The following is a 15,508-nucleotide window of genomic DNA, read 5'->3' on the forward strand; positions in this document are numbered from 1 at the left end:
AATCATTGTCACACACTTTACTGTGTTGAGGTTAAGATACAGCAAGTCGAATTAGATACAAGGTTGCTTGATTTTCACCTTACATGTATTTCCTCATAATTAATATTTAATAACATTTTCTTCTGACATGGCACCAAATATGTAATTAACAAAAGAGACAGCCTGCTTGGGGAAGGAGACCTATAATGTGGTCTGTGTGGTTATCATTAATCCTGTAGAAACTTCTCCTGCTATGTGGAGTGCATCTTGCACAGTTTTAATGAATAATGACAAGAGCATTCAAAGGCCAGAGATGGTGCAGGCAACTCTGTAAGGAAGTTTTCTGTGTGTGGCAGTTCAGTCAGTGTTGTTCCCTATAGGAAAGGACCACCCCCACCGCAGAGAGAAGGCAATTCATTCTCACTTGTACCGACTTGTCTGTGTTGCTCTCCTGAGAGGCAGCTACTAATGGCCTTTTCACTGGGGATGGTATTGTTCTACAACACATAAGTTTCCACCTTTTTACTTTCAAGGTTGTTTTGGGTTGACTTAGTAACACAGCAAGGTTCAGCAAGCTGCACTTTATCTGCAGGCATGTAGGTTTCCCTACCTCTGCATCTTCTATTCCCTTCGACTAGGAGTATATTTGCTTGAGCAGGGCCCTCATGTGGTTCCTAGGTTTCTTAATTTCAGTTCTGCACTTATTAAATCCGCAATTGAATTTACTAAGAGAGAATTTAACTAAACCATGAATTGTAAAGCCAAATTTAAAGGGTTACTTCAAACATAATAACCACTAGAGCCCACTGTGAGTAACCTGGCCTGGTTTCCCCGGTAATGGGGCAAACCGTTTATTAACGCTTTGACCTTATACCTCCGTCTCTTCTGGGCTCTGAAGCTCTTCTTCTGCAGTGGTAATATGCTTCAGCAAAGATGCAGAAGCCTATCCAGTAGCCATTAATTGCGAAGAAAAAAAAGTAAATTGCACTGAATTGACATTAGCCCGCCCAGAACTCTAGTACCAGGCTCCCTGATGACAACCCATGGAGATGCGGCAGGTGGAGTTAGCGAAGGGGTTAAACATTGTATGGTCAGTGTTTCACAGCGAAATGCAACATATACAGACTTAAGGCACCATGACCATTTCAAATCACTGATTTGGTTATGCAGCTTGGAATAACCCATTTAAGGCTAAAATAGCTCATTTGAAAATATTCTCAAACTATGGTATAGTCAATACTTGGCTCTCTTAGGCTAGATAATAAATCAGGGATTTTATTCCCATGAGGAAAAGATCAAATTTTTTTGTAGTTCAAATCTGTGAAGTAGTCACAAGTAGTGCTTGGAGTAACACTTTAAAGCAGGGCTGTCCAACCTGCGGCCCCCCAGATGTTGCTGAACTACAACTCACATGATTCTTTCAATTAAAAAGATAGCCAGGGAATCATGGGAGTTGTAGTTCAGCAACATCTGGGGGGCCGTAGGTTGGACAGCTTTGCTTTAGAGGGACACTGTAGGCACTAGTACAAGAGTACAAAGCTGGCTAATTTTAATTGTGTGTGTGCGCTAAATAAGCGTCAGGATCAACATCCGGCTTCTGCAGCTCTGCAGAGACCGTTCATTGTTGAGCAGAATGCAGAAGAGACCTGGCGTCTAGTGGAGACGCAGGTAAGTGGGCAAACTGTTGAAAACTGGTTTACGTGGTTATGAAGCTTGGAGTAATGTTTTGTAAATGCTATAAAAGGGTTTCAAGGGAAAGAAAAACAAGAAAAGAACACAAAAAGAGCAACTGCACTTATAGTCATGGCACCATAACAATACGCTCTAGTGGTTATGGTGATTAGAATTCCCCTTTAATATATATATTTTTTTCTTTAATGCGGTTAAGTAACTTTCGGAGCAGTTATATAATTCCTAGAATTACTAGCTCTGCTGGTTAGTGTGCTCCCTTGGAGGTTGTACTTTGCAACATTCACCTTGGCTCCACAGACTGAACGGTAACTATGTTCAGTAAATCTTTCTATATATTTTGCAGATGAAACGTGAAACAGGGGCTGACATGGCATGATCAGATTTGTACTGATGTCCATTTTTGATATCCGTTCAGTCTAACCAGTGTTAGCTTACGATGCCAGGCATTTTACATTGCAGCATGAGTCGTGATGTGGAAAAGATGCTGAAGATGCATGTAGTTAGTGTTGATCACTCTAATTTACTGTAACACATGTGACGTGATTGATCATTGTTTCCAGATGGAAGTGTCTGTGTTTGTCTTGATGATCGTCATGCCTTAAGAGCTTCTCTTTGGTGAAATGTATTTATTTTTCTGGCACAGTGGCTGAGATCGCTTGGAGGGGGCTCCACGCACAGCCTGCTAGACTTAAATTTTTTTTATTTTTTTTAAAAATCACAACATGCTTTCCGAATGAATGTGTCATTTTAAACAAACAGGAGAGCATTAGAAGATGTTTCACTCTTTGGAAAGACATACATACACTCCCTAGACTTGAACTTAAAAATATTTGTCAGAATTAATTGGTACCGGGTTGTACCAGGTTCATAGCATGGAACCAATTATGCTGTGAAATGTTCTTAAGGTCACAACTGTGAAGTTCTACCACTACCTCCAAACATTGGTACTTTCCAACTATGGCCTTGATTCTAATATTTTTGGATAAGCTTTTGAAATGATTTATTCCATATATTAAAATACAAATATATATATATATATCCACTACCGAACATGAACTTTGTGAGTGCCACTGTACACTGTGTCATGGTCATGTCAAATGCTGTTATAAAAGACGGTCTTGCCATGATCAGCATGACCTGGCTATTTCTTGATGTTTATGTACTGAGGCATCATGGAAGCAACATTTTCAAAGTGCCAGAAGAAAAGTGATGGTGAAAGCCCATCACAACAGCCCTGAGGTGTGATTGACGGCTGATGCCCAACTGAACTATTGCCTGCAATGATAAGCTATTAGTTGGCTATTGCTGGATGTGACTCAATCCAGCAATATTTACGTTATGCCTCCCAGGCTGGCTGTCACCCTGGGATCCAGTCACCATGACCTGTTGCCTTAGCTGTCAGATAAGGCAATGTGATCCCTTGGATTGGCTATTGCAGTGATCAATTACTTACGATTAGTATTGGTTAGGTAGAGTTAGTTTGAGTCTGGTCAGTATAGTGACACAGGGTCAAAATTAAGGCATGTCTCTCATTCGATTGTATAAGTTCCCCCCAAAAAACCTTGTCTAAAGTGTACATGTTACTTTACTCAGAATATGCAGCAGAATACAAATCTTGAGTCTTTTCTTATTTTATTTTTTATCTCTACAAATAATATGCTATGATGGGAGTAAAGTGCAATTGGGTCCTACTTTTTTTTTTTTTGTCAATCAATTTTTATTGAAGGTTTTCTTTTTGCAATGTCAGCGTTTGGTTGGATACAGAAGTAAAAGAGGGGTAGGGTGCATAATACGTTACATGAGACAGCATTTGTCATGAAAAGACAATTTGGTGAAAAGAACAATAAACAACAACCACACATTGGCATTTTAACATGAGAGTTATATAGCATAGGGAGAGCAGCGGCATAGTCCGTGTCTACGGTTTTGTGACTAAGGGTCAGATGAGTGGTTCAGCTGCCTTCTAAATGTACCCCTAACCTAGGGGGCAGCGGGGGGTTTGGTGGTATGGGAGTGCGATCCACCATACGGGTGGGTACTCTAGCTTCAGGGAGCCGGAGCTTCTCACTATGGGTGGGAGGGTGTTCAGGCTTCTTTGAGCGTTCTGGACTGGGGTGGCCAACGGGGCTATTTCTGGTCAAACTATAGTCCAATAAAACTTGCTAGAAAAACATGGGCAACTGTGTGCGCTGTGGCACTAATCACAAAGTGTTTAGACTACATCTTCGTGATTGTCATTGTCCATTATATTCAAGTTCCCGGTGAGGGGGTCTGAAGCCTCCTGGGGGTGGATGGATCGGTGTTCTATGACTCTCGTGCTTGAGTGATGGATTGTTGAGCAGGTGTTGTCTTCGGGGCCATCAAGCCCAGTTTCTGCAGGAATTGTGGAGCTTCTGCCAGAGTCGATATTTTATGTACCGTCCCCTCGTGAGAAACCACCAGGAACCTAGGTGATCTCCAGTGATATTCTATCCCGGCTGTTCGCAGCTGGCTGGTAACAGGATTCAGCGATCTTCTCCACTGCAGAGTTGACCTGGTAAGGTCTTGATAAAAGGAGAGTGTGGCGCCTTCAAAAGCTAGCGGTGTCTTTCCTCGCAGTGCCGTCAGCAAGCTTTGCTTATCTTGCGCGGTTGAGCACCAGACTATGACATCTCTTGTCCCTGGCTGGCGTGCGTTGCTCGGTAACGGTAGGCGGTAAGTTCCGTCTAGGGAAAACTTCTTTGCCTGGCTTGGTGGTAGCACCGAGGCCACCAGCCTCCGGAGATAATGTGGGAGTTCGTCGGGCGTGATAGGGTCGGGTATGCCCCGAATTTTAAGATGATTGCGCCTCGACCTATCATCCAGTGCTGTATAGTGAAGTGCCAGGGCCTGTTGAGTTGCGTGCATGTTGGATACCGTGTCCGATAGGGCCGACAGATCCCTACGGAGGTCAGTGATGTCACCCTCCGACACTGCCACCCTGTCATTCACCGCCTGTAGGTCGGTCTTTATTCCTGCCACATTGGCTGCTAGTAGGCCTTTTATCTCTGCGACCAGGTTGCGGAAGTCGCGTTGTGTGACCGCGGCTGTTCCCTCTGTGTCCCCTGCTGGGTGAAGTACCTGGTCAGGGGCCGGGCCGGCCTGTATCCCATCCGTTGCGGCCTGCTCGACTGCAGGCTCCCTTGCCGCCATTTTTGACAGTGGCTGCCCTTGGAGCATGGAGCCAATGTCTCTGGACCCCGTGGGTGCCTCTGGATTCTGCTTCTGCGTCCGACGCCCCATAAGCGGTGTCTGGGTGGGTGGGGCGGCGGGCAGGTAAGCTTCAGAGTCTGAATCGGCCAGGGGATCCAGGCCCTGGAGCAGCGCAGACAGGTCTAGGCCTGTGTGCGGTCTGTAGGCCCCAGATCTCCGCTTCTGGCGTTTCGGTTTGGCGGCTTGTAGGAATGGCATAGGACGCCTCTTGGTGGGCTCCTCTGGTAGAGCCGATGATTCTATGCTCCAATGTGGGGTGAATCCCCCGAAAATCTGCAGTTTTCCCGTGTCGGGATCGGAGCGTTGGGAGATGGCGACCGCTCCGGGTCGAGGTTAGGCTCCTCCCCCCTGGGTCCTACTTTTTTATCCTAAAAGTGACATGGGCCCAGTTTTATATTATTGCAGCCCTATAGACCGTAGCAGAAGATACATCTTGAGCCTCTTTCTCTTGAAAACAAAACATGAGAAATATATGCGCGCACACTCACACTCTACAGGTATGCCCACAGTACGGTTATTAAAAAGTGCAACATTAACAAAGCACCATATGTATTAATCCTGTACGGTGCAATGATTGAGACAATGAAACAATCATGCTTAGAGCTAAATCTATACCCTATGCTTTTACAACCCTCTAGCTTAATGTTAACTCATCCAGACACGTAGACATCTAGACAGATCTACGGACAGGTTGCAATCCTTGTTGTATGAGCTCCTAGGTCATGTTCCTCAATCCAACCTGTTATTTTTTCAGGAAAATACTGCAAATAAACAACCAATTTTTACATTAGGAAATGGCTTTTTCTTCTGTCAACACGTTGCTGTTTATTTTCTCTCACCGTTAAAAGAAAAAGAAAAAGTTTGGTTTTGTGATATTTGTATCAAGATAAGTCCGTAAACAAGATTAATCTGGTGTGGAAAGGCTTGTCAGCATATCTGGCAGCAAAAATCAGTTGCATGGACACAGAACACACTGTAAACCGAATAAAAGTGTCAGGTCCACCATGAGATAATGTGATCATGGACCTTTAACAAAGCATGACATAGGCACAGTCTGCGTTTCTTCTAGCAGTGGTGTAGAAAATTCATTACTAGATCCCAGGGATGCCCACCACAAAAGCATGGAAGCCTCATTTTAAGATTAATGATATATGTAGCCCTGCAGCAAAGCTACTAGTTCCACAACAAACTTTCAATTCCCAAGTATATAACCAGTCAATATTTCAAAGTGTACTTCTGTTTGTTACTTTATTTCAGTCATGATACATATACAGTTTTTTTTATGAAAAAATGCATGTAATATTGTAAATGGAATTTTTTGTTTAACTGGGATCTGAAACCTGCTTCGTTTAATCAGCAGATATTGGTAGTGACATGTTGTAATTGTTAAAAAAAAAAAAAAAAAAAAGAATTGCAGTCAAATAGTCTAATCTAAATTCATACTACTTAAAATGTACCCATTTACAAATATTCACAAAAATAAATAACATTTATAGTCAGATTGTGATTGTAATGTTATTGTACTATAAAATTAACACTGTCAATCTGCATAAAGGAAAACAAGTAAGTATGTATGTATATATTATGTTAAAAATGTGTATACTTGGAGCATGCCAGAATAAAAAAAAAATGTCACCCTGTTGGTGAACTATGAATCTAGTATAGAATGTTTACACAAAGTTCTGTGCAAGATGGCTTGTGAGCTTACAGTCTAAATTTTATAATGGTAGGCTGAGACATGGGGTTGCAGATGAATATGAAGCTGATGGCTGGACAGTTGAAGTATGAAGTATGTTGTGGGTTGGTTAAAGAAGTGTAAACATTAGATGACTCTTTACAGGAAGTGTTTAGGAAGGCTGTGCAAGTCACATGCAGAGAGATGTGACTAGGGCTCCATAAACAAAGTGATTTAACTCCTAAATCACAGCCAGACTGCAGGGGCATGATCTATACACTAAAACTGCTTCATTAAGCTAAAGTTGTTTGGGTGATTATAGTGTCCCTTTAAGGGCAAGTACAAGAATGGAAAGGCCCCACTTTATTTAAATCATATTTTCTCGAAAAGCTATAATTCTGTAGCTAGCCCAGACATTGCCAAGCTAAAGGAAAGGCCCCACTTTATTTAAATCCTATTTTCTCCGAAGCAATAATTCTGTAGCTAGCCCAAACAATGCCAAGCTTAGCTGTGCTCAGATCATTCTGACATAAACCAAGACAAACCGTAATACCCTAGGATAATTACTCTGTTTCCCTTATGGTTATCCTCCTTGGACTATAATGTTTACCCCATGTGGCTTCTTTTCTCTGCTCTATGTAATATATAATACAGCTACTTCATTCAAACTGCATGGAGGCAGACATGTAGTTGTATATTTACTATACACTGTGTGCAGAATTATTAGGCAAATTAGTATTTTGACCACATCATCCTCTTTATGCATGTTGTCTTACTCCAAGCTGTATAGGCTCGAAAGCCTACTACCAATTAAGCATATTAGGTGATGTGCATCTCTGTAATGAGAAGGGGTGTGGTCTAATGACATCAACACCCTATATCAGGTGTGCATAATAATTAGGCAACTTCCTTTCCTTTGGCAAAATGGGTCAAAAGAAGGACTTGACAGGCTCAGAAAAGTCAAAAATAGTGAGATATCTTGCAGAGGGGTGCAGCACTCTTAAAATTGCAAAGCTTCTGAAGCGTGATCATCGAACAATCAAGCGTTTCATTCAAAATAGTCAACAGGGTCGCAAGAAGCGTGTGGAGAAACCAAGGCGCAAAATAACTGCCCATGAACTGAGAAAAGTCAAGCGTGCAGCTGTCAAGATGCCACTTGCCACCAGTTTGGCCATATTTCAGCTGCAACATCACTGGAGTGCCCGAAAGCACAAGGTGTGCAATACTCCGACATGGCCAAGGTAAGAAAGGCTGAAAGACGACCACCACTGAACAAGACACACAAGGTGAAACGTCAAGACTGGGCCAAGAAATATCTCAAGACTGATTTTTCTAAGGTTTTATGGACTGATGAAATGAGAGTGAGTCTTGATGGGCCAGATGGATGGATTGGTAAAGGGCAGAGAGCTCCAGTCCGACTCAGACGCCAGCAAGGTGGAGGTGGAGTACTGGTTTGGGCTGGTATCATCAAAGATGAGCTTGTGGGGCCTTTTCGGGTTGAGGATGGAGTCAAGCTCAACTCCCAGTTTCTGGAAGACACCTTCTTCAAGCAGTGGTACAGGAAGAAGTCTGCATCCTTCAAGAAAAACATGATTTTCATGCAGGACAATGCTCCATCACACGCGTCCAAGTACTCCACAGCGTGGCTGGCAAGAAAGGGTATAAAAGAAGAAAATCTAATGACATGGCCTCCTTGTTCACCTGATCTGAACCCCATTGAGAACCTGTGGTCCATCATCAAATGTGAGATTTACAAGGAGGGAAAACAGTACACCTCTCTGAACAGTGTCTGGGAGGCTGTGGTTGCTGCTGCACGCAATGTTGATGGTGAACAGATCAAAACACTGACAGAATCCATGGATGGCAGGCTTTTGAGTGTCCTTGCAAAGAAAGGTGGTTATATTGGTCACTGATTTGTTTTTGTTATGTTTTTGAATGTCAGAAATGTATATTTGTGAATGTTGAGATGTTATATTGGTTTCACTGGTAAAAATAAATAATTGAAATGGGTATATATTTGTTTTTTGTTAAGTTGCCTAATAATTATGCACAGTAATAGTCACCTGCACACACAGATATCCCCCTAAAATAGCTATAACTAAAAACAAACTAAAAACTACTTCCAAAAATATTCAGCTTTGATATTAATGAGTTTTTGGGGTTCATTGAGAACATGGTTGTTGTTCAATAATAAAATTAATCCTCAAAAATACAACTTGCCTAATAATTCTGCACTCCCTGTATATCTTCCTAGTTGTTTTCTTTCTCTAATATATACAGCTTGACTGCCCACAGTTCAGCTCGATCAGTATTTTCTGTGGCTGAACTGTGTACGTACACGGATAAGGAAGTCATTTTCTGGAAAGGGGGTGTGGCAAAGGAGTGCAGTGTGCTGCAAAACATGTATCAATGTTTTAACTAGAAAGATTTGGTCTTTAAAAAAAACATGTTGATATGATAAACCTATGAAGTGCACTGACGTTGTTTGAGGCCCGGACTCTCCATATCAATTCTACTGCCGTTGTATTGTTATTTTTCGTCTATTGCTTTTCTTGTCTTTGAAAGACGAACAGAGAAATATGGCAATAAATAGGTGCAGTCCTCCCATAAAAAAAACTTGGCAAATGGGAAGTAAGGAGAATCCCAACTCTTAATGCAGAATTCGCTCCTAGGAATGGGATCCGTTTTTTTTTTTCCATACACCAGTAAGCATCAGGCTCATTATGTGCTGAGAGAAAGGAAGGAGTGAGAGTAAAAAAAATATGTTTTATGCTCTTTTCTCCTTTATGCTCTTTTCTCCTACAGTTTTTAACATGGAAAAATGCCTTGAAATAATTATCTTCTATACTGTCTGCAGTTTTAAACGTACACTCCAGGCATACCTTTCTAAAGTACTGAATTACACACTGTTCTATAACCTGCAGTATGATTCTGATGGACTGTTAACGGGTTCTAATGTTTTGTTTTTTGTTTTTGAATTACGGTAGTTTAGTTTCTGTTATAGTGGCTGGTTTAGATAAAGGCAAGTCCGCATTTTGTTCCAGCACAGTCATTTACTCACAGCAGGCGTGGATCCACTAACTGCTAGGCTGAACAAACAATGCTGTAGTTATTGAAGAACAATTACGACTACGGCCAAGTTACATGGGGATTCCCAGAAAGCCACTCCATGCAGTTTGTATTATTTTCAGAAAAAATAAATCAGAAGCACTTTACTTCCACTGGTTGAAATTCTCTAATTTACTGCAATGAAACCGCTAACAGTTAGAGGTTGGTTTTATTACCATATAGTAATTCCTTTTTATTACATCTGAAGATACTTAACCAGGAGTATAATGTTCAAATTATTGTTTCTTCTTGCAAATGTGTCAGCAGGCCGTTTTGTTGATTTCAAAGTTTTGTAAGATATCTAAAATACAATTTTTTTATTTATTTTGTTTTACCCCATTTTTCTTAATAATATCATGTTAAAGGATAACTAACTGTTGCCAAACAATAAGGTTTCAAAAAAATCCTCGTCCTAGAGTTTTTAAACATGCTAGGAAAACTTCGAAATCAAGTATATTGAAAATGTGTGAAGAAATAAAAAAAAAAAAAAGCACATCTTTGTTTTCCTGACACCATGAAAATGTTAAACCCTTCCTTTCACTTACCGATGTCCCTCAGTGCTGGGTCTCACTTCTCCTCTGCGGACGTCAGCCAATGGAGGAAAACTATGCAGGGTTTGAGATTAAGTGGTCTGGGTGCCTATAGTGTCCCTTTAACTTCCCTTCCCCAGTCTTCCCCCCTCTGCCCCTGCCTCCTACTTCCAAGACCATGTCCCCAGTTAATGAGCTCTGCTTGCCAGTCTCTGCTACTATGCCTGTGAGTCTGTTAACTATGTCTGTTCACCTCCAGTTGCAACTCTCATCCTTCCTCAAAGATTTTCTTTTCCATTGTACATAGTGGCTGTCGGCGGTTCAGTGAAGAAAAAAAAAAACCACTATATACAAACAAAAAATATGTATTTATTTCTATATGTATGTGCAAATGCAAACAACTGCTGTTATGCATCTCCTGCATAGTTCAAGTTAGGCTTTGAGGGGGCAATGAAACTTAAATCAAGTTTCTACAACTATCCCAGACTTCTCAGTTTGACATACAAATGACCACGGACACTGGTGTGTGTGTGTATAAGCCAGAACTTAGAACTCGAATAGTAAAATGTCTAGATGCACCACCAGTCGCAGTACAGAGCAAATGAAGATTACACTTTCTTTTCTTTTAATTGATTGTCTTTATTACCATTAAGACAGTGAGCAGCATATTGCCATACGAGTTTAAACATTTCCATCCTCTCAGTTGGGACTTAACTCAAAACAATATGAAAGAAGCTATAAATAACTACAAAAAGTTTTTCATAACCTTCTTAGATATTATTAGATATTATATTTTGCATATGGGTGTCATGTAGAATAGGCAGTTACAAAGATGTTAAGATGAGAAAAAATATTAAAAAGCAAACTGCAAAAATCAAAGGAGTTAATGGGCTTTGTATTCATTATAGCATTGTCACTGGTTAAGTGTGAGGCCCTACACTGCTTAAAACATTACAGGTACACCAACATCACCCAGACTCGCTTGTCATGCTGGGTTTATCAACTAGGTGACCACAGATCAGTGATCGTTGGCCATAGACTGCCACAGTTGCAGTCAATTGTTATCAAATTCTTGTTTTTTATATTTTTTATATATAAAATTATATATTTTCTTCTCTTGTACTGATGATGTGTTCATTCTACAGATTAGCAATCCGAGTTCTAGCACCACGGAGAGACTCACACACTTCACTCAAGATCCCCATCATCATGAGTGAGTATTTCCTTTTACATTTTAATTCTGATTATTTTAAGTCAGTCAGATTTTTATTTTCCTTACCTTTTGGTGGAGTATATCAGCTAAATATTTAAAAAAAAAAAAAAAAAAGGCAAATGTAAGCCCAAAATAGTTGAATTGGAAATAAATCCCCAAGTCAGCTATGCATTTTGTTTAGTAATTTTGATTTCAAATTTGAGATTCATTTTGAATTACCGACAAGTCTCACTTTAGTAAATAGCTCTGTTTGTATATCCATATGCAGATTTATTTATTTATTTTTATAGTTATTTCCACAGATCTTAAGTATAGGATAGCCTTATGCTTGTCCCACGCATGCTTAAACTCCCTCACACATTTTAAATCCATCAATATCGTTGTATTTTCCCTTTGTAAAAATATATAAGGTAGTCAACCTGGTTCCTTCCGCCCACTAGTGGGCAGTTTGGGATTTCTGGTGAGCGGTGGTGGGTTCTGCAGAGAACACCCAGTGGGCCTCGATGGCTGTGGACCAAGGCCGGCAGGGGGCATCCTTTCATCTCCCCTGCCGGCCCAAGTAGAGCCAGCCTTGCTGTAAGCCCCCCTTGGGCATATGTCCCCCCTCCCTGGTAAAAGGTAAGCAGAAGGGAGGGGGAGACATTAAGATAGATTTTCACATTTCACCCACCTACACACAGCATAGACCCAATGCACCCCTCACACACAAACACACACACTACACCCCTCACACACGTACTGCCCCCTCACATACGCACTGCCACCGCACCCTTTACCTACGCACCGCCCCTTCATACACACGCTGCACCTCTCACACACACTACACCCTTTACACACAAACACATATACACTGCACCCTTCATACACACAACACCTCACAGACACACCTAGGAAAACAAAGTGTAGAAAATGTAAAAAAAAAAAAAGGAAAATAAATGTAAAAATTAAAAAAAAAAATTGCACTTGCGCTATAAAATTAGTTACTGCGTCACTGGTGGGCGGTAAGGAAATGTTAGCATCAACAAAGATACAAGAGTGGGCGGTTGGTATTAAAAGGTTGACTACCCCTGATATAAGGTGTAATTGTGTATTACTTAAGGGGCCATGTGTGCAGGTCTGTTTAGCTGGTGATTTGACACCAACTCATGGGAATCTCCATAGATCTCAGTGCTGTACATGGGTACAGCACGGACATCGACTTCTGGCAGCTGAAATGCCAGAAGTTAAAGAGGACTAGACAGATGATGATGGCAGCGCCCGCGGGAAACAGGTTCCGGTAAATAAAAAGAACAATAACTTCCCCTGATCACATGGCCACCAGATCCATAGCGGCGATGTCACCGGCAGGAGTGTTTGCATAATAATTACAGATGGTGACATAGCTGCTTTCAGTTTGTGAATCTCAGTACAGTATATGGTGGGTTGAGGTGTTCATGAAATTCACAAGTCCATCAAAGCGAACAGGGGCATCATCTTGTAAACATGGGTGCAGAAAGCTGAATACGTTAAGAGAATTTCCAATGTAGGTTTAGTTTTCCCAGCTTTTATCATGGAGTAAAGTAGAAAATTAGTTTGTGTTTTTCTTTAATCAAGTCTAAGCAATTTAACTACTGTAGCTCTTTATATTGGTTATGTTCTCCACTGTGTCTTGGAACAATCTCCAAACTCTTAGTAAGAGAGCTGTGTGTTTATGTTGCTTCGAGTGCCCACTTAGCTACAATTTATTTAAATTGATAACCAAAAAGGCAAACTGTATTCCACAATAGTCGAGTCTGAAAACTTGAAACTAATCTACAATCTGTATTTTTACTAATCCAATATAGTGCATAAACTTTACAAATTCACATTTTTTGGTTGTACCCTATTTTCCATGAACAAGTATTTTGTCAAGCTCCTAATCTCATAAGAGGTATCGATTTGGGAAGTGGGTCAGTCACGTTTAATAAATCCTTTTTTTTTTTTTAAATATATATATTTTTGTTTTGTTTTATGGTTATATTGTTATCTGTCCTTTGGGACTGTGAAATTTTATGCAAAAGGTCAGAGCACTTTACATCCCCTACAAATATAGCCAGTTCAGTGGTTAAATGCAGTAGCAATTAATTATGCTGTGCGTTGGCATAAGATACGGTTGACTGGGGAAATAATGTGGATGTCAAACCTGCGCTTTCACAAAGCATTTGACTAGGGTTCTGCATCAGAGATTAATGACCAGCATCAATTCTCATGAACTTACAGCTATAACAAAGAGCCTTTTTGGTTACCAGCTTATATGAAGGAACTGGGGAGAGAATAAAAATGGGATTTTTACAGTTGGGAATGAAATGCCAGGGGGCTTCTTTGTGCCCCTAATTTTGTTACCACTCTTTGCAAGCGGAAAACAGAAATCGTTTTATTTTGTGCAAGAAAATCTACAAATGTAAGATTTATGATCTCTTCTCCTTAGTCTCTCTCTCTCTGTATAAAATATTTTATAATATATAATATTCACACACTCACCAAATAAAGAAGTTCAGCCGGCAATTGTCTTCTTAAGCCAATAAATACTTACTTAACAATTTGCTAAGCAACAGCTCAGAAGGTGTTGTAAAAATATTAGTTACAAGGAATGCGGTATTTAATGTTACTCCAGCCATCATGAGCACAGTGCTTTGAAGTGGTCATTGTGGTAGGAATTAATAAGCGCAGCGTTTCTGTTCGGAACAATGCACATGCAAAGTAATCTGCACTTTTGTGCTGGTGGCTAGTTGAACCTCTGGTACACAGGACTTTGGCAGCCCGGAACTCTGTTGAGCTTCTCCGTTGCAGACAGTGCCTGCAAGGATAGGTGTATTTTTTTTCTGCCCTCCTCTACCCCTCTATACCATCAGTAGCGCTCAGTTTTTTTTTTGTTTTTTTTTTTAAACAAAAAAACATTTCCCACCCACGCCATCTCAGGTTGCGTGCTTGCTCTATGAGAAGCCTTTGATTGGAACTCATGATGCCCTTGCTGACATTTGATTGAGATGTGAAAGGCAGCGCCGGGCTCTTCTACTGGTGCTGGATTCCAGGTAAGTAAAAGGTTTACTGCAAAATATAGGGAGTCTTAAATAATAGTGCCCAATAGGGCATTTTACATTGGAAAAACGCACCCCGTTTGAAAAACCATCTAGCGTGTTATGTAATACTGTCCAACATTAAACAAAGCCTTATGCGTATAATAGCTTTATTTTCACTCTTTTAACCTAGTCCAGTGACAAGCTTATGAATTAAAAAAGATAATTACAGAAGTAGAATATAAAAAAACATAATCAAAAGGCTATTGAACTGATTGCTGTGTCTAATGATGAAGGCATGAAGGGGAGTTAGTGTTAGTACGAGTCTCAGCTCAGCCAAAACACTCCTGGGGCAGAATTTGAGGCAGGGCTATCATGTGCTTAGGCTTCCCCTCCCGTCTCTTTATTCCCGTGGGTAACCAAAGATGTGCCCCTGTAGTATCAGGGCCTCACTGAAAGCCAGGCCTGGTTTCCACCAACTTGTGCCTTTCGCCTCCACATGTGTCAGGCCTGACCCGAGGCTGGGGTAAGCTTCTCACACTGGATCTTCAATGGTAATCTCCGGGGTAAGTATGCACTCCACCACTGCCGAGCTGGAGAACAGTGATGATGGTTCCATTTCCACCAAAACTCCGCAAAGATTCTACCCAGCCTAGATAAGAAGTCTGCCTGTTCCCCACCGGCAGTAGTGGTACACATGGCATACGCCATCTTAGAGAGGACTTGAGGAGATTCCACAGATCTGTCTGCCACACCATGAATCAACAGTGAAACAGCAGGGCCTCCGGAGTGTAAATTGGGGTAACCCCGCCAGTCCAATGGGGGGGGTGGACGAGATGCCAGAGGAATTCCTCAGGGGCTTAGGTCACTCCAGATTGGAGGGTTGTCAGTCTCTCATTCGCTAGGTTGTGCTGCATTGAGTTGAGATTGTTGTAGCAATAAGACAGTCAGCTATCCCATATCAAGGAACATGTAAGGCACCAACAGTGTCATTTAGTGAGCAAAAATAGTAGATAAAAAAGGGGCTAATGATGCCGTAATGAAG

At 41.1% G+C, this 15,508-nt stretch overlaps 1 protein-coding gene across 1 annotated transcript in view; it reads left to right on the top strand.

Annotated features, from left to right (window-relative positions):
• The window catches only part of GPATCH2 (G-patch domain containing 2), a 114,915-nt gene that overhangs the window by 54,519 nt on the left and 44,888 nt on the right, over positions 1-15,508 (top strand). The window contains exon 6 of the mRNA XM_063443822.1: positions 11,361-11,428. Coding sequence (XP_063299892.1) covers positions 11,361-11,428 — 68 coding nt within the window. The remainder of the gene's footprint in view (positions 1-11,360; positions 11,429-15,508) is intronic.

This window comes from Pelobates fuscus, chromosome 2 (assembly GCF_036172605.1).
Source record: "Pelobates fuscus isolate aPelFus1 chromosome 2, aPelFus1.pri, whole genome shotgun sequence".
NCBI lineage: Eukaryota > Metazoa > Chordata > Amphibia > Anura > Pelobatidae > Pelobates > Pelobates fuscus.